The 27,529-nt window shown below is 38.5% G+C and overlaps 1 protein-coding gene and 1 long non-coding RNA gene across 2 annotated transcripts in view; one reads left to right on the top strand and one right to left on the bottom strand.

The window, feature by feature from the left end:
* LOC110562215 (disintegrin and metalloproteinase domain-containing protein 28) overlaps window positions 1-27,529 on the top strand; it is a 99,015-nt gene that overhangs the window by 46,204 nt on the left and 25,282 nt on the right. The window contains exons 19-22 of the mRNA XM_060391372.1: window positions 3,512-3,620; window positions 4,472-4,550; window positions 5,279-5,347; window positions 6,553-6,599. Coding sequence (XP_060247355.1) covers window positions 3,512-3,620; window positions 4,472-4,550; window positions 5,279-5,347; window positions 6,553-6,599 — 304 coding nt within the window. The remainder of the gene's footprint in view (window positions 1-3,511; window positions 3,621-4,471; window positions 4,551-5,278; window positions 5,348-6,552; window positions 6,600-27,529) is intronic.
* LOC132656498 (uncharacterized) lies at window positions 2,553-25,199 on the bottom strand. The gene is made up of 2 exons (XR_009594245.1): window positions 25,013-25,199; window positions 2,553-3,592 (listed from the first exon to the last, which is right to left on the bottom strand). It is a non-coding gene; the product is annotated as an uncharacterized LOC132656498 (long non-coding RNA).

Genomic DNA, 27,529 nt, shown 5'->3' with positions numbered 1-27,529 from the left:
TAAATTTTATTTTGTATATTAATTACAGTTTATTCACTTTGTATCCCCAGCTGTAGCTCCCTCCTTCCTCCTCTCCCAATCCCACTGTCCCTCCTTCTCTTATCTCCTCCTATGCCCCTCTCCAAGTCCACTTCCTCCCCTTCCATCTGACCCTGGCTTATCAGGTCTCACCAGAACTGGATGCATTGTCTTCCTCTGTGGCCTGGCAAAGCTGCTCCCCCATTCGGGGGAGAAGGTCAAAGAACCAGGCGCTGAGTTAATGTCAGAGACAGTCCCTCTCCCCCTTATTAGGGAACCCTCTTGGATACTGAGCTGCCATGGGCTACCTCAGAGCAGGGGTTCTATGTTATATCCACGAATGGCCCTTGGTTGGAGTATCAGTCTCAGAAAACAACCCTGTGCCCAGATATTTTGGTTCTATTGCTATTATTGTGGAGCTCCTGTCCTCTCCATGTCTTACTATCTCTTCCTTCTTTCCTAAGATTCCCTGCACTCTGCCCAAAGTTTGTTTATTAGTCTCAGCATCTGCTTTGATACAATGCTGGGTAGAGTCTTTCAGAGGCCCTCTGTGGTAGGCTCCTGTCCTGTTTCCTGTTTTCTCCTTCTTCCATGTCTGTCCCGTTTGCTTTTCTGAGTGAGGATTGATCATCTTACCCAGGATCCTTCTTCTAGCTCACCTCCTTTAGGTGTACAGACTTTTTGTAGGTTTGTCCTATATTATATATCTAGTATCCACTTATAAGTGAATATATACCATGTGTGTCTTTCTGTTTCTGGGATATCTCACTCAGAATGATCTTTTCTAGTTCCCACCATTTACCTGCAAATTTCATGATTTCCTTGTTTTTAATTGCTGAGTAGTGTTCCATTGTGTAAATGTACCACAATTTCTGTATCCATCCCTCCACTGAGGGACATCAGGGTTGTTTCCAGGTTGGGATTCATATCCCCATCCAGGTTCTTCCATCTTTCCCCCAACACTTCCACAGGACCCCCAGAGTTCTACCCAAAGCTTTGCTGCAAGTCTCAGCATCTGTGCCGATTGGCTGTTGCCTAGAGACTTACTCCCAGACCACAGTCAAGTTAGGCTCTTGTCTGAATGCATAGCAGAGTATCACTATTAGTGTCAGGGGCTGGCTCTCTACCGTAGAGTAGGTCTCAAGTTGGGCCAATTAACCAACTGGCCACTTTATTAACCATGTTTCCTTTTATTAATTTGGAGGGTATGTATTCTTTTATTGTTCTCCTAAAAATTTCCACTTCTCTTTATTTAAGTAGATTTTGCTTTTAGAATAGTTTTATATATACAGTCCCATTGAGCACAACATACAGAGGTTTTCTTACATTCTTGAACCCCCACTGTAGAGTGAGGTGTTTTACAGTCAGTACATCTTTATTGAGACACCATTGTCATCCAAAGCACAGTTCCTCTTAGGGTTTACTCTTGTTTCCTTTGCTCTCTCTGCTTTTCTGTGTCTATAAACTTGTCCTCCTCCTCTTCCTCCTGCTTCTCTTTTTTTCTTGTCAGTCCTGGAGATTACACCCAGGACTTTGTGCATGCTAGGCAAGTGCTTTCTCATAAAGCTACAGCTGAACCTTCTTTCTAGGATCATTTTTTTCTCTGTATTTTCTTTAAATTATATTTGTGTTAATATGCTGAGACTCCCATACAACACATTTTGATTGTATTTGCTCCTCTCTCCAAGCTCTTCCCAGTTTTACCTCCCAACCCTTACTTCTCTACCCACCCAACTTACAGGCATTTCCACCTTCTTCTCTTCTTCCCCATCTAGTCCTGTGAATGGAGGTAGGCCTACCCTGGGGCATGTTGACCTTCTAGGGCTCACACCATTAAAGAAAGATAGCTCTCCTTCCTTTAAGTTTTTCTAAATACTTATGACTACATTAATGGCTACAATTTTTCCCTATTCTTTAGTACTTTCATGGATTGAGGGAGTTGTTTTGTAAAAGCTTCATGGTGTATGCTGTTCAAGACTGCTGTTATCAACAATAGAAGAAGCTATACTTGCTGTTTAATAATTTCTATCTTAAACTGCACATTCACTATCTGTTTGTTTTAACCCCAAGCCACAACTTTGTTCTCTGAGACTTGAAGTGTTTGTAAACACTATTCCATTTGTGTCCTTTGAAATGGTGTTTTTAAAATACTTATTCTATTATTCTAATGTTAGTTCAAATGTAGCCACTCACCCTAATTCTGAAGCTAAGTTGTATCTAGCAGAAATGCCGAAGAGTTTTATTTTCCTTTGACTTCACTGAATAATAATTTTATGCAAGTTGAAGAGAATTAGGTATTTGAATAAAGACCATTCTCCTATCTTGAATTCTGCTTTCTGGAATGTCTGCCTCTGCTTGTGTGTTATCTGTCCACACCTGTAAGCTTTTCTTGCAGTTTTGGAACTGTTATTCTTGTAACTGGATTGCTAAACTGTGTACCAAAAGCAGTGACTACATTGTTCTTCAGACGTGTGTACCTTCTGGTCTCTGGTGGTTTCAGATGACTCTAAGGGAAATAAACACATGAGATTGCAAAGGATCCAGGTTGAATTTATTACTTAGGCCAATGGGTAAAGAACAAAGGCGAAGCTTGAGTATTCTCTCGATCAGCTTTTTACTCATGCCTCAGCTGTTTGTTAGTAGGAGCAACAGCATCTCAAGGTTTTAATTTCTTTCTTATTTCACTCTAAGGCTGGATTTAAAATGCCATTGTTCCTGTTTTACCATACTCCTTAACCCCCATATCTTCATGTAGTCTTCCAGCCTTCACTCTCCTGTTACTGAAGCTACCCTTCTTCCTTCTCAGAGTTCTCAGGAAGAAGACATTTAATCCACTTCCTATGAAAGGTTTCCTATGAATTTCTCTTTTACTTGCTCTTTATAAACATTAGCACCACAATCATGATCAACAACATTTTTTTTAAACCAACTCTGCTAGTTTTCTTGATTCTCTGACAAAATATTTGGTAAGTGTCATATGGAAGGAAGGGCTTTCTCTGGCTTACAGTTTTGAGGATATGGTCCTTCACAGTGGGCAAGTGGATATGGGGGAACGAGGTGGCAGGTCACATGGTACCTAGTTATGAGAGACTTTCCAGGAAGCCAGGTTTATTTGGTAAAAGCTAGCTAAAATTTGTGACAAATAAAAATGTCAAACCAGGTGAAATGACATTTCATTGTAATTCTGTTACATGGGAATTTGAGGCAGGAGAATCACAGTAAGTTTGAGACCAGCCTGGGCTACATAATGAGTATAAGGCCAGCCTGGGCTACATGGCTGTCTCTTTTCTGAAATGGAAAGTAAAGGGAAAAAGTATGGGAGGGAAAGGAATGAGAAAGAAAGGGAGGAAAGAAGGAAAAGCAGGGAGGAAAGGAAGGAGGGAGAGGGAGAGGAAAAGATGGAGGGAAGGAAGGAATTGAAGAGGAAAGGAGACAGACCAAAGTTAGGCAAGCTTCTCAGTCCTCAACAGCGTTCCTGTGCTCTCTGTTGTAGACTTCTCCATTGTGGTTGGCGTGCTCTTCCCCCTGGCAGTCATATTTGTGGTAGTTGCTATAGCGATCTGGCACCAAAGTGCTAGAAGGAAGCAGAAGAGAGTTCAGAGGTAAGCCTTCATGTGCTTTGGGGGTCCTTTAACCTCTAACTTGACACTGGAGTCTATTAATCCTTCGGGTTTAATTTTCTTCAAATATTGGAAAAAAAAAACATACAGGTCTGTTTTTCATGGACCAGATACTAGGTATCCCTTTGACTGGACAATCTTTCATAGCAAGATTGTCCTTTCCTCCTGTGAGTGGCTATTTTTGTAATTAATGCCCAGAGTGATATTGGTCCTTGTTAAATATTTTCACATGAGAATAGAACACATTTAGTGATTGAAAGAGTGGACACAGTGTAGGGTCTTTTTTTAATCATCATCTCATTGAATCTGTGAGAGGACTTCATGAAGCTACTGGTTATGGAATTCACTTTTAATGAGTGTGGGGAAAACACAAATGTTAAGAAAGGCCTTTGCTTTCTACCAAAGTGAGTAGCTCAGGCTTGGTTGGCAAGCAGATCCTTTCTTTTGCAAACATCATTTTCAAACAAGATCTGTTTTCATCACTTTCTAAGACTGACTTATTTTGGTGGGACTTATTCATACAAAACAACTCTTAAGTAAATACTTAATGAATCAAAAGTAGTTAAATGTCATGGTATAGATAAACATTAACTTAACACCATCGTTCTTAAGGATCAGGGTTTTGCCAAGAAACAAAAAGGAAATGTCTAGTGATGGTTATTAATCATAAGATAATGGTAGTTAACTTGCAGCTAAGCACCCAGGGATGATCTGGGGCAGAAGGAACAGTGGTAACAGAGCATGGCCCTGTGGACAAAGGAAATTGTCTGTCCTCTGTTGAGTATCCATGGCGTGCTGAAGGTGCTGTTCAGTTCACACGTTTTTCCTTACAGGCCACCATCCGCCACCGATGCCAGGCTATACAAGCAGAAGTGTAAACCCCAAAAGGTGAAGGCGGTTCAACCCCAGGAGGTGAATTCCAGTTTGTACTGTTTTTTTGTGGAGACCTGAGTTTATGATTTACCCCCTTCTTACATTGTAGCCATATGTCTCTCGTTTGTGCATAGCAGTGCTTAGAAATCTACCTCACATCAGCAAATTGCAAGGATTGTGAGTTCTGAGCCCACACATTCAGTCAACTTCCCCTCATGTTTTGTTAACAGAAAAAGAAACCTAAAAAACAAAACAAAACAAAAAGATGTGCATTAAGGACTCATAAAATACAAAAAGAATAAAGTCTTCTTCTTTTCTTCCTCTCTCCCCTCTTCTGTTCCCCCCTCTCATCCATATCCCTTTCCCTCCTCCCTTTCATTCTGTCAGTTTTGCCTCTAAGTTTATTCTTACTCCTGGTAAATTTCTCTACACATAACATGATATGTATATTTGTATGTTCAACCATGCAATATTATGTAATGTGTCTGACACCTACAGCCCTTGTCATGTCTTCTGTGTTTAGGGCTTTCAGCTGAAGTAGGTTGATAGCACTGCATCAGTGCTGATGTTCGTGACGGAAGTTATCCCTGGTAACCCTGAGGAAATCCTATAAACGGTCCAACTGGGCTGCTGTGTTCGCTCCTTCCTTACTTATCTCAGGGCGTCAGCTTCATCCTCATCATATGGGCTGAGAAAGTGTTGCTTCCCTGAGAACTGTGCTGAGGCAACTGGTGGTTTCATGGTAAAGTTTGGCTCCTTCGTTTTAGATGAGTCAGATGAAGAAGCTCCACGTGTCTGAGGTGCCCACTGAGGAGAGCGAGCCTCCACCTGATGTCGTGAGTTAGCAACTTCTCTTCTCTTCCACCCATTCCAATCTCAAGGAAATGTTCTTGACTGACATAACCCACAGGGCTCTACTACTGAATCATAAGAGTGCTGAGATTTGTATGCCTAATTTAAAGTCTTCCACAAAGCTTCTTTAAAGTGCTAAATGTGGGGATATACCCTTCTATGATTTTACTTCTGAACTTATTCCTAAACTGAGACGCTAAAGCTGAATGCCAATAATGTAGACTATTCACATCTTTAGTTGGGGTTTCTATTGCTGAGCTGAAACATCTTGACCAACATCAACGTGGGGAGAAAAGGGCGTGTTTCTGTCCAAGTCATGGCAGGAACTGCAGCTGAAGTAATGGAAGAGTGCTGCTAACTGGACTGCTTTCCCTGGCTTGCTCAGCCTGCTTTCTTATACAACTCAGGACTAGCTGCCCAGGGGTGGCACTGCCCATAGTGGGCTGGCTCCTCCCACATCAATCATTGATCAAGATGGTGTTCCACAGGCCTGCCTATTACAGGCCAGTCCTATAGAGGCATTTTATTTACAGGGATTTTCTCTTCCCAGAGACATCTACGTTTGTATTTAGTTGGCAAGTACCAAGCAGCACAGTTCATCTGCTATGTAGAATCCATGTTTGGCCTAGGTTGATGCAGTAAAAATAGCACAGGCTAGATAGATTAAACCTTTATTTCTGCCCATTCCTGAGACTGGGAATTCTAAGATTGAGGGGCTGGGAGTTACTGGTGTCCAGTGAGGGCTGCATCCTGGTTTCTTAATTGAGGGGAAAGGAAACTAAAGAGAAGAAAGGGGGAGTGGAGAAGTTTAGGGAAGGAGAGATACAATAATCTCTTTATATCTTTTCACTTAAGGACATTAATTCAATTCTGACAACTCCGCACTCAAGGTGTGAATACCCCAAAACTAAGCATCACACTGGAGTTTAGGGCTTTAACACATGATGTGTGCGGATGCACAAAATTAAGTCCGCAGTAACCCTTATTGTCACACAGCTGTTGATACTCTGTTCTTGTCTAGATTATATCCTTGGAACTAACTGAAAGCATCAAACTCATGGGTTTAAAAATGCCCTCGTGGGTGAGTTTGTAAAGTCACTGCCCCTGGAAATGAGTTAAACATTTTCAGTATGCATACAGCTCTTGAAGAACCTACTCCAAGCTGATTTTCCTTTTATCTTCTTACCAGCTAATCACAAAGCCGAATTTCCCACCACCTCCAATTCCTGTTTCCTCGTAAGTATCAGATGGTCACTGATGGATTTTCTGTCTACTAGCTCTAATCCACCGTCTCTCTATCAATTCTCCTGAGGCTAATCCAACATCATCAAAGCACACTTGTTCTGGGGAACCTCCTTCTGTAGTGATTTCACTTCACTACTGAATCTTTATTATTAAAAAAATTAGTTCTTTTATTTTATAACCATTGAGAAGTAATATATCTATTGTATAAGGTAAAAGTCTTCCAAAGAATTGTTTCTGGATGCTCATTCTCGAATATATAAAATTGGATATTTATTAAAATATTGTTATTTTTGTAAGGGGTAAAGCATGGAAAGTCTGACATACAAAGGGAATCTGAAATAATAGTAAAGTGTTTTATTTTATTTTTTTAAGTAAAAGGCAGTAGTTCCTCATGCCCAGCCCTCTGCTGTAGGTAGAAAAGGAAGAGCTAAAGTTCCTTTTTTCAAGATGTTCCATAACTTAGTGAGCAAACAAGTCACATATTCCTGGTGTATGTAGCTCCTCAAATAGTATTTGTGCCAAAGTTTGAGATGCTAATGAAAAATCATTGTGATGTCAACATGAATAGAGTTAGTGAAGCAGAACACTGTTAGCTGTGTACTTGGAGTATGAACTGATCCCTGGAAATTGCATAGCACTTAAGTGAGTGGTGAAGAGGTGGGCAGTGATTTCATGAAGGAAGTAAGCTTGGCTACAATGGGGAAAACCTGTCATTCCTACTGACTGACTTATTTTTCTGTTTTATCTTAGTAACAAAAAAGTGCTTCTCTTTTTCCTATTTTAAAAATAAACCTACTTTTGCACCCCCATAAATGATCTATAATGAAACCATTATTGTCTTCTTTTTCACCCCTGCTGCCAAGGAGAAAAGCCCTGACCGTGTCATCTAATGTGTTTACTGTGGGGCAGAGACTGGCATAAATGCCTTGATTCTGAGTTTTCTCCACAGCTAAGAAAAGGGAGACTGAAAATTTCTCTGCTACGAAGTCGTGGTGACCCCAGCTCCTCATTTTCTCATAGCAGTGTACAAGGATGATGGGAGTTGATGCAACATCCTTCAGACAGCTTCCCTACATCCACAACTCCCCGTGCGCCTTATCCTCTTGCTAGGCTACTTGCGTGGACCACTTTCCGATTCCCCCAACTCCTGCCTCTGTCTTCTTTCTGCTAATTACTATCACCAGTATTTGAATTCCAGATGGTAAGAGCCGTCTCACCTTCTATCCCGACCTTCTGCTGCTTCTAATTCTTCATTGCTGATATATTAAACAACTTATAGAGAGTAGGGTTTCATTGAATTCTTTTAATTTAGCTTCACCTTACATCTATCTATTTAGCTAAATTATTTTTTAGTACGCTTTGATCATCTGAGACGTTTTTCTTTCTTTAAGGGACTCAAATGCAAAGGTCTGAAGCAACAGCTAAGCCAGGGTGGATGATCAGATGATCAGAGTGGAAGCCTCGATGGAAAAGAGATATGAGTACTTCCTTATTAGTACTTATAGTACTTCCTATCATTCTCGACACTCAGAGGTTAACATCTCCTAGTTTGTGCTCTATTTTGAAGAGATTGAAACTTTCAAGAAAGATAGACCTTTGAGAATCTTTGTGCTAATTTAATTCCATACTCCTAGGAAGATGGCTAAAGGAATGTATAAACTATTAACTTTAATTAGCTGGATTCCCCCTTTTTTTACTCTGATGCTGGCTAACTGCTCAAATATTTTGAAGACCTTAATTTTCTCATTTGGAAGGGACTGATACATGCTCTAATGAAAATAAAACAGGACAGAACAAAACAAAATCATAAGACATTGGGGGGGGAGTGCGTTCATTATTAAATAAGTGGCAATGTCTTGATTCCTGTCTCTTATCAAATTAGAGCATTCAATTAAAAAAAAATCATGTCAGCACTTCCTGTCCTATATGTCTTTGCTACCCTTTATTCTAAAGCATTTATTAACTTTGCTATTTTGAGAGTTTTCTATGATCCAGTAAAATATGTTTATTAAAAAGTTTAGCCACAGATATTTGTATGCCAACTACTGCATGTTGGAAGCAAGCTTCCCTTTCTAAATAGAGAATGTTTCTGTTAAAGAAATGAACATCAACCAGAAGTTACAAGCTGTTGACCTGTTGACCGGGTTTGGAATGCAGATGTGTTTTATTTGGTATAAATCAAAGATGTTGACCACACGAGTCTTTAAAAAAAACTGTTTTTTTTTTTATTAGAAATAAGTTTTAAATTGTGAGATCTTGCATGAACATCTAGATTTCTGGATTAAAAAAATAATCAGATGGTTTTTCAACAACAGAATCATACTGCCCGTACCTTCGGCTTCCATGACAGATGGTAGAACAAATATGGTAGGCTGGGTACCAGACAGCCACTGCCTTGCTTTAAGAATTTTGATTTCATCTAGCTGTCCATTTTTAGAACAATTGGAATAACCCCATACATGTTATGCTTACCCACTCACAACAATTACAATTTCCTTGCCAGCAATTTGTAACCGAATGGGTAACTCCCCATTTTGTCCCTGTGAGCTGAGGGAGGAGGTATGTTGGGAAATTTCTGAGGAATATTTTCCCATTAATCCTTTCTTCTGGTTGTTGACATCTGGTACTGCTGCAGCTGTGCTGTGATCTGAAGTCAAGGATGATGTGGACAAGATAGAGCAGAAAGATAAACAAAATTCGGCTGAACTTCCTAAGATGTTACTGAACTGGTAGTTTAACAATTGTTGAACTGGGTCCACATTTTGCTGGGACTTCTTGTACAATCAATAAATTTTCCTTGTTGTCCAAGCAGGGTCGAGTTGGGTCTTCTCTCATGTGAAATTACAGTCATTCTAATGAGTGAATCAGCTTTGCCATTACCAAGATGCATGCTCTTTTATTATCATGGTGGCATTTTCTTTTATACCTGTGTTGTATTTATCGCCAACATCACTTGCCCCGACAGTCTTTCTGTATCTTGAGCAGACTTTATGTTCTATAATTCTAGTGCCCAGCTATCAACTCTCATCATGGGAGGCTTTCTTCCCATGTGGGAGTTTCTTAACTATGGAGCTCCTCAAGTATGGTTGAGTCTCAAGGATAAGACCATAAACTCAAACACTTTCTCCTGACCTGGGAATGCATTCTTATTTCCTATGAAGTCTTAATCTGCTTCTGAGTAACCTTTAAAGCCATGATGTTTTTGTTTGCTTGCTTGTTTGTTTGTTTGTTTGTTTTTCCCCTTGTCTTAATAACTCTTTCCCAGGCCAGATTTACTCCAAACAATGACATGCCAGGCATGGTGACCCCAGCCAACTGAGCTATCTCACTGACCCCACATTGTGTAATGCCTGTGTGATGTGTGTGTGTTCACACACCCATGCATGTATGCATGTGTAGCTCAGAGGATAATTTAGTGAGGTCAGTCGGTTCTTTCCATCCATCTTTATATGAGGTCCATGGATTGAACTCAGGTCACCAGGCTTGGTCTGCAATCACCATTACCTTCTGAACCATCTCACCAGCCCTCACTTTATTTTTCATAATGTTGAAAAATTAAATATCATGAACCAAGATCTTTCAAGTAGCTGCTTTTTATGCCTGGAGATAGAACTAAGTTTTATACTCACAAAGAGCGGTGTTTGAACATACTGTGGTTTAGTAAATGATGCTACTTTGTCCTTCATTGACCAAATAGTTCAAAAGTTCTTAATGCATCTAAAAAGCTCTAAGCATGTGGGACTGACCTCTCTCTCTCTCTTTCTCTCTCTAACACACACACACACACTACACACACACACACACACACACACACACACACACACACACACACACACTGTGTGCTTTCTTTTTAAAAATTTTGTACCACAACCAATGTGCTTGAGATTACCAATAGCTAGTCCCTTCATTTATCCCACATACCCTCTCCTCACTGCGGTTTGTCTGACTCCTTAGTGGGTTTGGAGAACTTCTGTTTGTTTTTACAGTTTCTGATTTTATGTTGTCAAGTTACTTCCTTAATTTTGATTTATTTTGTTACTGCCCATCATACTTGCCCATTTGGCAGTGATAATCCTTTTGAAAACCTGTTTACTGCCAAAATTAATGTAGTATAGCTTCTCAGCCATTGGTTAACTTTTTAAATATAATTTTTTATTTACTACAATTTATTCACTTTGTATCCCAGCTGTAGCCTACCCTTGTCTCCTCCCAATCCCATCCTGTCTCCCTCATGTCCTCCCATGCTTCTTCTCTAGTTCTCTGATATTGGAGGACCTCCTCCCCTTCCATCTCACCCTAGCCTATCAGGTCTCATTAGGACTGTCTGTCATAGTCTTCCTCTATGGCCTGGTAAGCCTGCTTCCCCCTCAGGGAGAGGTAATCAAAGAGCCAGCCACTGAGTTCATGTCAAAGACAGCCCCTGTTCCCCTTATTAGGATGCCCATTAGGAGACTGAGCTGCCACGGGCTACCTCTGTGCAGGGGTTTACGTTATCTCCATGAACAGTCCTTGGTTGGAGTGTCAGTCTCAGAAAACATCCCTAGGACAAGACTTTTTGTTCTGTTGTTCTCCCTGTGGATCTCCAGATCCTTCCAGGTCTTTCTATCTCCCCCTTCTTTCATAAGATTCCCTGCACTCTGCCCAAAGTTTGGCTATGAGTCTCAGCATCTACTTTAATACCCTGCTGGGTAGAGTCTTTCAGAGGCCCTCTGTGGTAGAATCCTGTCTTGTTCTTTGTTTTTACCTTCTTCTATGTCTATCCCATTTGCCTTTCTGAATGAAGATTAAACATCTTACCCAGGGTCCTCCCTCTTGCTTAGCTTTTTTAGGTGTTCAGATTTTAGTAAGATTGTCCTATATTATATGTCTAATATCCACTTATGAATGAGTATATACCATGTGTGTCTTTCTGTTTCTGAGATAGCTCACTCAGGATGATCTTTTATAGTTCTTTTTGGCTAATTTTAAGGACAAAATTCACACAGTGACAGACAATCATACATTGTCCTCTAGAATTTCCTTGTGTTAAAGTTTGGGTTACTGGATGAGCAGATTCTAAGAAGGATTATTAGCAAATTGATTTTGAAATGTTTTCATGTTACTGTTGGCATGATGGCAGGTGAGAAAGCAAGCTTGGGAAGCATGAGGAAGGGGGCTCAGTATGCCTTGGTGAAGGCTTTAACTAGCCACACTCCATGTTTGACTATGGAGCAAAACCTACATGGGTGTCAAGTTGGAGCCCAAAGTCTATAGTATCTGAGGACAATTGTATCCTCAAGAAGTATGCTTTTTCCAGGAGGGATAAGTCTTTTTTTTCTCTAATCAAACTGTAATCTCCTTCAAGGAGCATGCATCTTCGTGACCACAAAGCCCAACACAAGTTAAACCAAGAAATTAAAGAATAAACATTTATTCCTACAGCACGTAAGGAGAGTCTGGAGTTGTATCTAAAGCAGTAACTCCACACTCCAAACAAAGGAAGTATGAGGATTTTATTTATAATTTCTATTCACAATGACATCAAAAAGTAGTTGGGTGTTGACTGTTTCCCAGGGAATGCTCAGCTTAATGTCATCACTACATAAAGAAGATGACAGACACATTTTTGGTTAGTGCTTAGCTCAAGGTAATAGAACATATATTTAAAAATCAAATGACAAGAGCTCCTTGAACATACTGTTTAACTCATAATGATGACATACAGAAATGACTCTAAACATGCTCAGCTAATGTTAAAAAGATGACTGGCGGGAATGTCTCTGTGTATTCTCAGCTTTCGCCACAGTTTTAACTGGGGTTGGGAAGGAAAGCAAGGCTGCTTTGAAGTGAGTTAATATAGAAGTTTACATCTAAAGGTGTACCTAGTAGAAGCTAACAAAATGACAATTAAAATAAAGACAGTGCCCACATCGTACAGTTTATCACAACTCACACACACAAACAGAAAGCAGAAACAGGAAACAAAAGAATAGATAAAGATATAAGTTGGTGAAAAGTGGTCGATTACACAAAGATAGTGACATGAACCTCTGCACTGTTCCATTACCTGAATGACTTGGAACATGGTGGTTCTTATCTAGATCCAGAATACCGCCAACGTGTCAGCAGTAAGTCAAAGGACTGTCCACTTGAACTGATACTTTTCAAACTGAGGACTGGTAAAGAGTAGGGTCACAGGAAAGTCAGTGTCAAATGCCCAGCCTGAAGAGCTTGATATTTTGTGTCCTGAGAGATGCTTTATCTCAGCTCCAGGCAGTTTTCTAAGTGAAGTTCATGGATATCATCCCATTTTTATTTCAGTGAATCTTTTTCAGTGTGGCTACCTGTCAGGAATTAGCCAGGGATGACTATCAGCTGGCCACATGGTTCAGTCACAGCTCATGCCACAAGAGCAAGCCCCAATGGGCTTAGTGCTACCTAAGCATCGTTCATTTTAATCACCAAGATTCATGAAAGTCATAACTGAAAAAAATCACAGCAGCAGCTACTTTCCTTCTTAATATCTATCTCTCACATCTTCCTGTTCTTGGACCAGACCCACATTGAGCCTCTTGGTTGAGTACCTCTGCTATTACAGCACTTAAAATGTATTCCATATCCTCTTTCCCAAACTTGTAATAATTGCAGCTGTGTCTGAGGATCTGCTCTCCAGATGCATCCTTCCAGGGATAAAGCAGCAAACAGAATTGTCTATAGTGGTGAACAGGATATTGAGTTTGAGTCCTTCAGGAATCCCTGGCAGTGAGAGCTGGAGGCTGGCTCAGGTTTGGTCTAGTGCAAACGGTATCAGCAGTGAAAGATTCCTGACGAGGTAGTGATGAGATGGGTACAGTTCTGACCACCGTATATGAGGTGAGCTGGAAGTTTTGATTGCATAGCCATCAAGCCTCCTTCTCTACACCCCTGCTTCAGCAACATAAGTCAGTGTCATAAAATACAAATAGCCTATAACATTTGATATTTGATTCAGTGGCTTTAGCTACATTCACACCATGCAGCTATGACCTCTCTCAGTTCCTAGTCCCTGACAATCTTCTCAAAGTGTCCTTTAGCCAGTAAACAGTAACTCCTCATTACTCACTCTCCAAGTCTCAGATAACCTCTGTTTTAGTTCCCATGTCTGTGAATTTGCCACACCAAATACTTTGTGTAAGTGAGTGGGATCAGAATGTGTGTGTGTGTACACGTAAATTTTTGTTTGATGCTTTATTTCTGGAAGGGTGCATCTGCAGGATGTATATTTATATGTATACATATGCATATACCATACATACATATATACACACATACACATATAGATCATTTCCTTTAGGGCAATGCTTTTGAGCCTCATCCGTGGTTGCCATATTTATTTAGACCACATCATTTTTTAGAGTTTAATCAACCTGAGCTCTCCTACTGCACTTATTTCCTGCATCAGTCAGCTTGCTGCAGATGATGTGTGTGACTCCATGAACTCATACACATCAACACCACTTGTGTTCTTGCTCATTTTCCAGCTGAAATATTGCTTTCTACTTTTCATTTTGTCTTGTGCTTCTTTGAAGACAAACTTAGTTGATGGTTTTATACTCTCTATCCCTCGTATTTTACAAACCTCATTTTGACTCTGAATTTATGACATCTGCCCCTTAACAAGAACTATCTTCAAAGTTGTTTTGGGAGGATTGACCAAGCATCTATATTCAGTCTTATGTTGACATTCTAGTTCTGTAACCATAATGGGAAAGACAGTTTTAGGAAGTTCACACATTCACCTAAGTAAAAAGAAAGAAAAAGAAGAAGATGTTTGTGGTTATCGGCCTCCCCTTGATGTCCCAATAACTTTTAAGAAAGGAAGTGTCAGCCGCTGGGCAGCAAAAGTTGTGATGTTTATCTTAGAGAAAGCTTCCATTCAAACACAAGTGTTTTGACTTAAGAGAGAGCACTCCCACCCTGTGTAAGTCCATGCATGCCACTGAACTGACCTTCTACACTCTTTAGTTGCTATGGTAACTTGCTGGGACATGTGTGTTGTTTGTGACTATAAATGGCATGGGACCTTCCGGATCCAGCTTCAGCAAGACTTTTTAAAATCTTTCATGGTAGTAGTAATACTGAGTAGATCCACCAAAAAGCTGAGGAGTCAATGGGCAGAAAAAAGGAATTTAAGAGGAAACCATGCTACAAAGATGCTGACAAGAAATAGGAAGACAGAAGAAGGAAATGTTTGTGTCAGAGAGATCACCACACTCAGGAAGGATCAGCAGTCCTGTTGCCAACAGCCAACTTTTAGCCTGATGCAAACCGTTTAAGCATTCTGATCAACTTCAGATTAATTCATGTATAAAATGAGATAAAACTCATAATGTTTAGCCTGGCAAGGAAGGTTTTATAATTTGAATGTTAAATGTTCTCAATGGCCTATGGAGTAAAGGCTTTGGCGCTTTTGGGAAGGGTACAACTTTTTTAATTAAATTTTTATTTTTTATATTAATTACAGTTTATTCACTTTGGATCCCAGGTATAGCCTCTCCCTCTTCCCCTCCCAATCTCACCCTCCCTCCCTCATCTCCTATGCCCTGAATTCAGTGGCTAGCTCTTTGACCCCCTCCCCTGGATGGAGGAGCAGCCTTGCCAAGCCACAGAGGACAATGCAGTCAGTTCAGGTCGGAGGAGACATGATAAGCTAGGGTGCAACTTTAAAAGAGGTAAATGGGACGGCCATCAGAAGAGGGAGAAAACAGAGAATAGGATGAGAACCTATCAGAGAGGGCCTCTGAAAGACTCTACCCAGCAGGGTATCAAAACGTACGGTGAGACTCTTAGCAAAACTTTGGGCAAAGTGCAGGGAATTTTATGAAAGAAGGGGGAGATAGAAAGACCTGAAGGGGACAGGAACTCCCCAAGGAGAGCAACAGAACCAAAAAAAATCTGAGCACAGGGGTCTTTTGTGAGATTAATACTCCAAACAAGGACCATGCATGGAGATAACCTAGAATCCCTGCACAGATTTAGCCTATGGCAGCTCAGTCTCCAAGAGAGTTCCCCAGTAATAGGAACAGGGACAGTTCCTGACATGAACTCATGGGCTGGCTCTTTGATCACCTCCACCTGAGGGGAGAGCAGCCTTACCAGTCCACAGAGGAAGACAATGAAGTCAGTCCTGATGGGACCTAATAGACTAGGGTCAGATGGAAGGTGAGTAGGACCTCCCCTATCATTGGACTAGGGGAGGGGCATCGAGAAGAAGAAGGAGGGAGGGGGCATTGGGAGGGAATGGAGGAGGGGGCTACAGCTCAGATACAAAGTGAATAAACTGTAATTAAGAAAAATAAAAAAGAGGTGGAGCCAAAGGAGAAGCAGTCAGGTCATTGAAGTCCTATTTAAAGGCATTGGGAGATCCTGGTCCTCTCCTTGTTCTCCCCTTTGCACCTCAACGATGAGGTGAATGGCTATGTTCTCGCCACCATAAACTCTTGGCTCAAAGCAACATGGCCAACTCACTATGGACTAAAACATCCAATCTATAGATATTTTACTCTTTGTTATTTGATTATTCTGGTGGTTTGTTAGAGCTGCTTCTTATTAACACTGGGGGTTTTCTAAGAAGCATGCAAAGGAAACATAAAACAAAATATATAGAAAGGCATTCTGCTTATCAGGAAAGGTAGATGGTATATATTATATACATTAATGGTTTGTCAGGAAGAAGACTATTGCTGAACGTGGCCAATAAGACGGCCATTCTGTGCATGTTCTTATGTCACATACATTTAAGAAGGATGCAGATCTGGAATATTTAGTGATTTTACATCTCACACCCACAGGCCTTCTTTGATTGTTCCTTTATTTCCACTTTGGTAGGCTTTTAGAATTTTTCTTCATATCTCTAGTCAGTTTCCTTCTCTTTTGCCAAGTCTAAGTCTCAGTTAGAGCTTCTATACCAGATTAGAGTTTCTCCTTGGTTTGAGGCTCTGCGGAATGATGACTTTGGATTTATATCATGAGAAACAAATTTTCACAGAAAACACATGTAATACTATAGTGTTAAATGAACAAATTCTATTTTATCTGTAACATTTATAGACGTTCAAGAACTTTATGTTGCTGAAGTAAAATCATTCCAATTGAAGATCAACTTCTAAAATTACTTCTCACCCCCCATAATTTATTATTGAGATGAGTAATACTCACTGTGTCAACTAACAAAAGGCTGTCTTTAAAGCTTAACATATTGTGCAGTTATGGTTAATTGGTTATTTTCCATAGTTCTCCAACATAAATGTTTACAAAACTTTGTTCACCATGTTGATATTAGGGAAAAAATGTTGAACCCTCTTTTCATGCTGTCCAGCCTGGTTGTGACTCTTAATGTAAATAAATATAAAGATGAAATAATTGCTAAAAGGGAGATTAATGGCTACAAGGATGCACAGAGAGAATATTTACCAGAAAAAAAGGAGGAAGAAACTCCTCAGCGACATTATCATGTAAATATTGAGTTAAATTTTCACATCACTTATAAAGGAAAAATGGTTTTCCCGAGAGATACTAGGACCCTTAATAAAAGTCACACTCCTGGCAAAAGTATGGCATGTTCAGTGAAGTGGTTCGCTATAAGCAAGCAAAGCAAAGAGGTTTGTTTTGAGTAGCTTTTCTGTATTTGTATTTGTCACGCTTCATTAAATGTGCACACACGTTATCCATATAAAAATTTAAGAAAAAAAAAGCCTTCATAACACAAAGAAAAAGAAAAAAGTTGAAAAAAATTGGAAAATTCAGAAACTGTAAAGCCAGGCCAGATGAGCCGCCTGAAGTATCAAACACACAATGTTGCATGTTTATGAGCAACACTCACTACCCAGAAAAAAAAAAATTAATTAAACAGGAAAGACAAGTAAAGGCAGCCAATGCACGGTACTGCCATAAAGTGAGAATATAAATAGCTATGATGAAAGACAGGAAAACCACGGAAGAAAAGTTGGAACACACAGTGCATCAGAGGAACCGGAAACTTTCCAGGATGTCCTCGCTGTTTGACAAAGTTAGAAGAGCTCTCTATATCTTCTGCCTAGATTCTAGGCCACCCTGGTGGCCTACGGACACTGTGAATGCAGTCAGGGGCTCCATTCATGATCCGCACTTGAATCGCACTCATTTGGAAATTGAGCCATACTCTCTCTCTAACAGAGAGCTTAGAATAGAGCATCCACCACCCATCCCTTTCTTCATTAACTATGCACTGCTAAGAGTAAGGGCAGAAGTGAAGACCCCTTCTTGTGTCTTTGTTGAGTTAGTGTTTCCCTACATAGACCAGGATGCAACAACTCATGATCCTCCTTCCTTAACTTCAGCACTGGGATTATGGGCATGAGAGTAAATATTTCCAGTTGAACTGAATTCCAGGAATTGGGAGTCCAGACAGTAGCTGTGATATTCATAGCACAGAGTAAATGTAAAGAGTTTCTTTCTTTCATCTGTAAAGTTTAGTCACAGCAATTCTACATTTTGTATCACTGTACAGTCATTATTTTCAACATGCTTAACGCCCATTGAATAGATATTTTAGTTCCAGAAATTATGAACATCAGAAATAGCGAGTCTGAAATACAGAGAATATGAATATAAAAAAATTGACAATACTACCTCCCACAAAAAAATAAGCACAAAGAAATACTTGAAAGACTTACATATAATTACTTTTTATTTATTCCTCCTTAGACTTATTGTATTTTTTTTCGATAATTTATACTTATTTAGGGTATGAGTATACCTTTACTCTTATCTATATTTGTCATTGACTCTGTTTGGAGTGATATTAAATAAGAAAGCAACATAAAAATTCCTTCATGTGCCCAAAACAATCAACTTGGAAAATATTCATCATGTAATGTAGGCATCAATATAGGCATCAAATTTTTCTAAGTAATATTACAACACCAGCATTTCACATTATTAGGATTCTGGACTGCTTTGAGAGGAGTGTATGCTTTCAGTGTGGAATCCCTCAGGGCATGGCTGTAAAGAATTTTTCATGTGCATATTTGCCAGTCATGGCTTCTTGACCTATGGCACTTGCTGTATTGCAAGTGGAGATGATGCAGAAATAGAAGTTTTGAGTTCTTCAGTTTCTCTGTAGACCATGCATCTTTCCCTGAGACTCGCTCAGTCTTTAAGGTTGCATGCAACAGGCTATCACCACAGAAGCCACACGAGCTGTGTGGTCTAGAATTTTTCTTCTTAAAACATAAAAGGAGACATAAAAAGGAAGAATTCTAGCTGGGGTGGCATAAGTAGGCTTCTACCAAAAAAGGGTTGTTTTTTTTTTTATATTGGTTACAGTTTATTAATTTTGTATCCCAGTTGTAGCCCCCTCCCTTAATCCCTCCCAATCCCATCCTCCTTTCCTCATCTCGTCCCTGCCCCTCTCTAAATCCACTGATTGTGGAGGTTTTCCTCCCCTTCCTTCTGTTGTTTTAAGGTTCCACTCCACAGAAAGATCAAGGTAAATTTGGCTATGAAGAGAATAAATGCATGTGCACCACGGTAAAAACACTCACTGGTCACCAGCAAATCGCTGGTATGACAGAATTCAGGTTTATTCTTGTCCTGAAACTATATACTACACAAAGAAAAAGTCAGGGCCTACAGTAAAGTCCTCAAAAACAGTCAATACAAGGAAGAAATAGTCACAGAATATTTTTACAGCCATATTCTCACATTTAGTTTCTACATATTTAGATATATGTAAAACTTGTAAAAACTGTGCATCTATATTTAATATTTTGATATTTGTGCTCTTTTAAGTATAAAAGACTATATCTTCAGGGATCATTCTTTCTTTCTCTCTCTCTCTCTCTCTCTCTCTCTCTCTCTCAGAACAGATATTGTACAGTCTAATTTTATTTCAATATCTCTGCATCAGTGTTAGTAACTTAACTGATTTACCACAAATTTTATTGAACACCCACAGTGTCAGAAGAAAAAGATTCTAAGATTCTTGTAATAATTAGGATGGCATCAAGGGTCAGGCTCCATGTAGTTTCTTTATTGTGTCCACAATATCCAAAAGACTTCCTCTTCTGATACAAACAAAGACACAGACATACAGACACACACACATAAATATAGGGCAAAAAACTTAAAATAAAATATAGTTGATAAAACTAATTAAAATATAGTTACTCAAATCTTATTCAGAATTACTGTAAAACATATAGGAAGTATTGTAATTTGATTATATCATTTGAGAAAGAAATAAAACTTCATCCTAACTCTAGCATGGGTAACTGGGGAAATACAGCCAGTGAACTAAGTGGAGTGAAGGACACAGAAATGAAGGACAAGGTCCCATGAGCAATCATGGGGGTGTTCCACTCTGAATCAGCTCCACTGGAATCTTGTTACAAGCACAAAAACTGTGCTTTATTCAGGAAATGCAACAGAGTGCAGAGCTCTTACCAAACCAATGGGGCTGTGGTTATTCCAGGGGGGACCTTTGCTTGCTGAAAATCAATGAGGAGGTATCTTCCAAGGATGCATTTTTAAATAAATAAATAAACTCAGAGATGGGTCAAGAAGGTACTCAGGAGCCTTTCCCAAAAGAAGAATCCTTGCCTTGATGCTGAATTCAATTGATACATTGTATGGGGGCTCTTTGTCTACTCCTAATTTAGTCTGAAAGACATTTTAAAATTTCTTCTATATAGAATATGAATAAGCTTTAAAAGACATAAATATTTGCTCCTAAGTAAAGCCATATTATTAAAAGAATGTGTTAATATGCAGGATATTATTGTTACCAAGTCAATTTAAATTCTGCAAGTATGAAACCAAAGTAAAATAAAGAAAAATATTGAAAAGAGTGTTTAAGGAAATATATAGCCTCTGGGATTTACAATATTAATGAAGAGGTGAATATTATTTCACAAAGCAGAAATTTTCATTAATATCTTGGAGGAAAAAATTTAAAAGTTAGGATTTTGTATCTAATCAGACTCATGAGATTATAGGGGTTACTTGAAAAGTATTCTGGGGGCATTTAAGGCTGCAGAAATTTAACTTTATCAGAGCTTGAAGCTTCTGTACATTAAGTGTGGGATCCTGGACTCTGAAAGACAAAGACTGAGTGTTCTCTCTCAGACATAGATCCTTGCTCCAAAGGGTTAGAAATATCTAATTAAGCAGAGTGTAAGGAGAACCCAGCAAACTTAGAACATAATCCACAGATGGAGAAAGGGCTTAAAAGAATAAGTGTGGGGCAGGCAGCAGGACCCAGGAAACAAGGGAACAGGAACACAAGGGAAATGACACAATGGGGAAAGAGGAATAGGTGGCAGGGACAAGAGCAGGAAAATTACATCAATATCAAATATGTATATTTGACTTTGTTATATTCCCTCAAGACGATACCTACATAATATTTACATTGTATTATCTCTTACAGATAAAATTACATAAAACATCAGGAAGACTTCTAAATAAATTAATAAGAATAAGAAACCCATGTTGTACCATAAAAAGCCTAAGAAGAAGACTAATCAGATGTCTGGATAAACTTCATATGTCCTAAAATCAAGTTCTGTGATCAAACACAAAATAAAAGCAGAAATTATGTTTGTAACTGCAGTGATTCAAAAGCCTTGGTTCATTGTATGTACCAGGATTTTTTTAAGATGGCAGAGATCTACTGTGAGATTTCCATCTCCACTAAGTGGCACACTGGCTTCTCACCAAAGGCCACTGAGCATTAAACTATGGTTTCTATAAGTACAGTATGTAATTTTTAATTTGTATTTCATTTAAGTCCTTTGCTTAATAGGTATATATGACCACTGACTACTGTGAGAACAATTTAAATTTAATAGAAGGAAGGACAGGTGGAGAACAAGGGCATGAAGGGCAGAGACAAGTCTTGTATGAGAGGTATATATAGATATGAAATAAGAAATATGAAAACTGGGCCAGTGAGATGGCTCATGAGGTAAAAAGCTTGCTGCTAAGCATGACAGCCAAGGAGTGATTCCCACACTTATGTGACAGAAGGAGAGAATGGACTTTGTCCAAGTTGCTCTCTGACCTCAATAATATGTGTTGTGGTAGGCACACACACACACACACATGTGAGAACACATACAGAGAATAAATACCTAAATCTAAAACAAAGACAAAGCAACTCAAATAACAAATCTAGACAGCAATGTTACCAGTAAATTGAAATACACCAGTAAATGACAAATTTGAGACAGTGAGAATAAACCAAACATGGAAACATTGTTTACAAATAACACATACAAGCTATAATCAATGCCAAGACTAAAGATAAAAAAAATAGACTTTAGGCATTTAATTATTAAACTGACTTACACTGTGGATGAAAGTTCTATTAAGGCTGGAAGGAGTAAGGGACAGAAAGGGAAGTTATTGCACAATTTCAAAGGACAATCTTGCTTTTCACAGAGGAATACAAAACTTTATATAGCTCTCCTACAAGTCTGTAGAAACATCATAAATCGGTATTTTTTCTTTCTTATTTTGATAAATATAATTATCCTAGTGATTATGAATTTTGGACACCCCAAAGGAATCAAGTGTACACCCCCCCACACACAAAATGGAAAAATAGTGTGTTTCCATACTGCATCAAAAAATAAATAAGCTGTAAAAGGGCAGATTAAATTGATGGTACACAAATTTTGCAGATAGTTGAAAGATGACTACTTTGAACCCCAAGATAAATTCTTACTATTCAACCATGCTTAATGAGAAACCTGGTGTTTAGATAAATATTTCTACAAGTGTCTCTAGCATACTACAGCAAAAATACAGATATTTCCTTTTTTTCTTCCAAATTTTTATTTTTTATATTAATTACAGTTTATTTACTTTGTATCCCAGCTGTATCCCCTTCTCTCATTCTCTCCCAATCCCCACTCTCCCTTCCTCATCTCTTCCCTGCCCCTCTCTAAGTCTACTGATAGGGGAAGTCCTCCTCCCCTTTCATATGACCCTAGTTTATCAGGTCTCATCAGGACTGGCTGCATTGTCTTCCTCTGTGGCCTGGCAAGGCTGCTCTTCCCTTGGTGGGGGTGGGAGGTGGGAGGGAGGTCAAAGAGCCAGCCACTGAGTTGATGTCAGAGAAAGTCCCTGTTCCACTTACTAGGGAGCCAACTTGGATAGTGAGCTGCCATGGGCTACATCTGAGCAGAGGTTCTAGGTTATATCCGTGCATAGTCCTTGGTTGGAAAATCAGTCTCAGAAAAGTCCCCTGTGCCCAGATATATTTGGTTCTTGTGGAGCTCCTGTCCTTTCCAGGTCTTACTAAATCCCCCTTCTTTCATATGATTTTCTCCGCTCTGACCAACGTTTGGTTAAGAGTTTCAGCATCTGCTTTGATACATTGCTAGGTAGAGTCTTTTAGAGGCCCTCTATGGTAGGCTCCTGTCCTGCTTCTGAGAAAATCAACAAAGATAGACAAGCCCTTAGCCAATCTAAGTAAAAGGCAGAGAGAAACTGTCCAAATCAGTAAAATCAGAAATGAAAAGAGGGACATAACAGACACTGAGGAAATCCAAACAATCATTAGGTCTTACTACAAAAGCCTATATGCCACAAAATTTAAAAATCTAAGTGAAATGGACAATTTTCTTGATAGATTCTACTCACCAAAATTAAATCAAGATCAGGTAGAAAGACTGAATAGTCCTATATCCCACAAGGAAGTAGAAGTAGTTATCAAAATTCTCCCTTCCAAATACAGCCCAGGGCCAGATGGTTTCAGCGCAGGATTCTACCCTCAGAGAAGAGCTAACTTCAATTCTCTTCAAATTATTCCAAAAAAATAGAAACAGATATTTCTTATAAATCAATTCACCTCGAAGACATCAGAATCCTCAAATTATATGCTTAGTAATTAAGCTCAAAATACAATATAACTAAACTAAGGGGAAACTGCTTAATAATAGTATTCAACTTATTTGCTGTTCCTAAAATTTTAGTAGACTGACCAGGGAGAATATGAACAGCACAATTACAGAACATTTGAATAAGGCTATCAACTAGGCAACTAATGTAAGCTAATTATTACATAGCAATAGTGTGTTGGCCACAGAAAAGTAACATTTTTTCAAAGAACATAGATCCTACATCAAGGTCTTCATGTGAGGATTGACCTGCCTCATATATCTCCAGAAACAGAACTGTTATAAAAGATGTCCTCAGAACACAACAAAAATACAATCAAATTTTATTTAAACAAGGGATCTTTGGAAACCCTAAATTTTCAGAAGTCAAATGTCTCATGAGTCATGACTCATGAGACAACAATGTCTCACGAGTTAGAGAAATATATTATAAATTATTTTTAAATGACTGATAATGAAAACTCTGTGCTGTGTAGTCTTGGAAGTGAGGCTGTTTCATGAGTGATTTTAGACTCGTTTACTTCAAACAACAAAAATAAAATAAATTGACAAAATAAATACATGAAACATAATTTTAGAAGTTAAAAAGGGCAAGTCTGCCTACAATAAAATAAAAAGTCAAGTGTAGATTATTTAAAAAAAATTTAAACTGACAAGCCTTTACAAAAACACATCAACTAGGTAGAGAAAGTAAAAAATACCAACTCATGGATTTGGATGCCTGAGAATGGATCCTTGGCTATCAAAAGGCTGATGAACAGGTCTTAGTAAATGCAAGTCCTAAGTAAAATAGAAAACTATCCTTTAAGAACAATTGCATCAGATAGATGAATTAAGTGTTCTTTATCGTTTTATTCCACGAAGCACAGCAAAGCCCCACCCAGATAGAATCTATAAAGCAAGTATAAGGCTGTAAAAATGAAGTGCAGAAGGCAGGCTTTCTGGAACCTCAGATGAGAAGGGTGAAAGGGTGGTGAGTTCCCTGAAATTTCTGTTTACCCAGACTAGATTTGAAGAAGCCACTAACACAAATATATCAAAAAACAAAACAAAACAATCTCCAGTGACAGTCTATCCATTCGGGCCAAAAGATTAGAAGAAGGAAGAGCCAGCACTCCATAAAACTTCTAAACAATTTTTCTGCTCTTGCCAGACCAGAAATGATACAGCAAAACACTGATAAACATCTCCAATGAAATAAATGCAAAATCCCCAACAACAACAACAACAACAAAAAAAACTTTACAAATTGAATCTCATAGCACAGTTAAATGTTTATTCATTATGACCAATGGGATTTATATTAAAAATTTCCATACACAAAATAAATGTAGCTGCCATATAAGCAGAAATGAACATAGAAATTTGTATTATTTTAAATAGGCATAGAAAAAGCTTAAGATGACTTTCCTTCATGAATAAAGTTCTGAATGAATTAGCCATGAAAGGATTTAATCTCAGTACACTAAAGCTTATGATAAACATAATCAAAATACATACCTCCAGCATCATACCGAATGGGGAAATCATTTCCTCTACCATTCGGGATAAGACAAGGATGTCAACTCTTAGCTCACTTATTCCACATCGTAGAAAATCTTTGTCAGAGAAGTTAGGAAAGAAGAAGAAAGGAAGGTTTTATATTAATCAACAGAAATGATGGGGCTGGAGTGATAGGTCAGCAGTGAAGAGCACTTGCCGCTCTTTGGGTTTCAATTCCCATTGCCCACGTGGTGGATAGCAACTATGAATCATAGTTCCCCCGGGGATCTAATGCCCTCTTCCGGACTCCATGAGCACTATGCTCACATGGTGTGCTTACTTTCAGGCAAACATTCCTATAGACACATAAAAGAAATAAATCTCTAAAAATTAAATACATTGAAACGACAAAAAAAATGGAACTACACCCACTCACATACATTCATGGGTTGGATAATATGATTTTATTAAAATGTCTGTACTACCTAAACAATTTACAAATTCAATGTTGCAATGATAGTCTTCACAGAATGGCAGACAGGGAGACCTAAAATAGACATAGGAACACAAAGACACCCCAAAAAAGCCAGAGAAAAATGAAGAAACAGAACTGGAGAGATCACAATACATGATTTCAAAACACGTCACAGAGAAATATAACCAAAGCAGTATGCTATTGTTTTCAGAAGAACACTCAGATCATCGAAACAGCATAGAGACCAAAATAAAATAAAATAAACCCACCTGATCCACAGCCAACTGACTCATCAAAAGCAAACAAAACTAAAATCACAGGAAAGATGATGTCTATATTAAATTGTGCTGGGAAAATTATTCATGGGTAGATATTAGTATTTGATCCCATACCTCTCATCCTGTACTATAAGAACCTGCAATGGATAAAAGGCCTACACAGAACACCCAAAACTCTGAAACTACTAGAATGAGATATAGATAAAATGCATAAGACACTGGAATAAGCAATGACTTAAAATATTTATATATATAATATAATATATATATAAATAATATTTATATTATATATATATTATTCCAATGGCACAGGAAACACAGCTGTAAGCAGCTAAGTGGGATTGCATCAAACTCAAAATCTGCACAGTGTGGGAACAATCAACAGGACAAAGCAACATGAAAGGCAATACACGGTTACTGCCTGCCTAACTGACGCTGATGTTAACTTAATAAATAGGACTCAAAATTAACCAAAACATCAAGCAGCCTAATTAAAATGAACAAATGATCCAAATAGCTTTTTCTGAAGAGAAATAAGGGGAATGGCCCATAGATAGGTAACAATGTTTAGTGGAGTCGGCCACAGGGAAATGAAAACCAAGACATAATGAAATGTCATTGCCCCATTCAGAATAGTTATTACTAAATTAACAAGAGCTGGAGAATGTGGAGACAGGAGCTTTATGGAGATGTCAATTAGAAAACCTCCATGAACAACAGAATGCCCATTCTTCATTGAGCCGGAAAACCATGGAGGTTCCTAACAAACATAAAATTAGGCCCACTGTGTTATCTGTCTCACTGTGTATATCCGAAGGAAAGGAAATCACCATCCTTAAGACACCCATGCATTTTCATGTTTATTACGGTAGTATTCAGGACAGCTAAGTTATAACTGTACAGTAGCTTGCTACGACCATCATTGACACAACTCCCTTTCCTATGGATTCTCAGATGTTTGGACAAGTTCAGCTTGGAAATATTCATTGGATAATTCCAGTATCCTGTATCTAGTATCCAAGGCAACACATCCATCTTTATCCTATCACCAGTCAAGAGCAAATAAATTCCTGGGCAGTACATTACTTCCCACCTTAAACTTGTCAGCCATCCCACTAACTCCTGCCTTCTCAGTCTCTACATAGGCTACATTCTAGAGACAACTGAAGCCATTATGAAAAATGTCTACAATCAAATATCTGCTATCCTCTGGTTTTGATACTAAGCACTTTCCCCACCTTAATGACTTAAGAGACATATAGTTAGCAGTTCATAAAAACTGGAGCAAATCTCTTAACTTCTTTGAGTAATAGATTCAATGAGAATGATAGCGTGAATTTTCACTTCATAGCTATTGCTATAATGAAAAACCTTTAAAAAATATATGAAAGTCATTAAATATAGAAGGAATCATTGTAATTTTATGAACGTGCAAATTCTGCTTCCATTTCTAGTTAGACAATGTTTAGACACCAACACCAAACCACCCAAAACACTTTATTATGAAATATCTGAAAAATGTTGCAATCTTTATGAGAACAAAATTCTCTGTAATCAAGATGTTAGTTAAAATTCTTTAATTTTATGGTCATAAGTTAATGTCTATGTTTAGTTGATTCTTGAAAATCATATTCAACAAAAGTTTATGCATAGGCCATTTCTCACTATCCTCCAGATGCATTTAGTAAACAACTTCTTCACTGTTATTATTACAGTTTTAATTTATAGACTGATATTAAGCTGTTTTGTAAATATGTACACAGTCTCCAAGTTTTTTTTTTC

Source organism: Meriones unguiculatus, chromosome 9, assembly GCF_030254825.1.
Source record: "Meriones unguiculatus strain TT.TT164.6M chromosome 9, Bangor_MerUng_6.1, whole genome shotgun sequence".
NCBI lineage: Eukaryota > Metazoa > Chordata > Mammalia > Rodentia > Muridae > Meriones > Meriones unguiculatus.
This window is presented reverse-complemented; position numbering and strand designations above follow the sequence as displayed.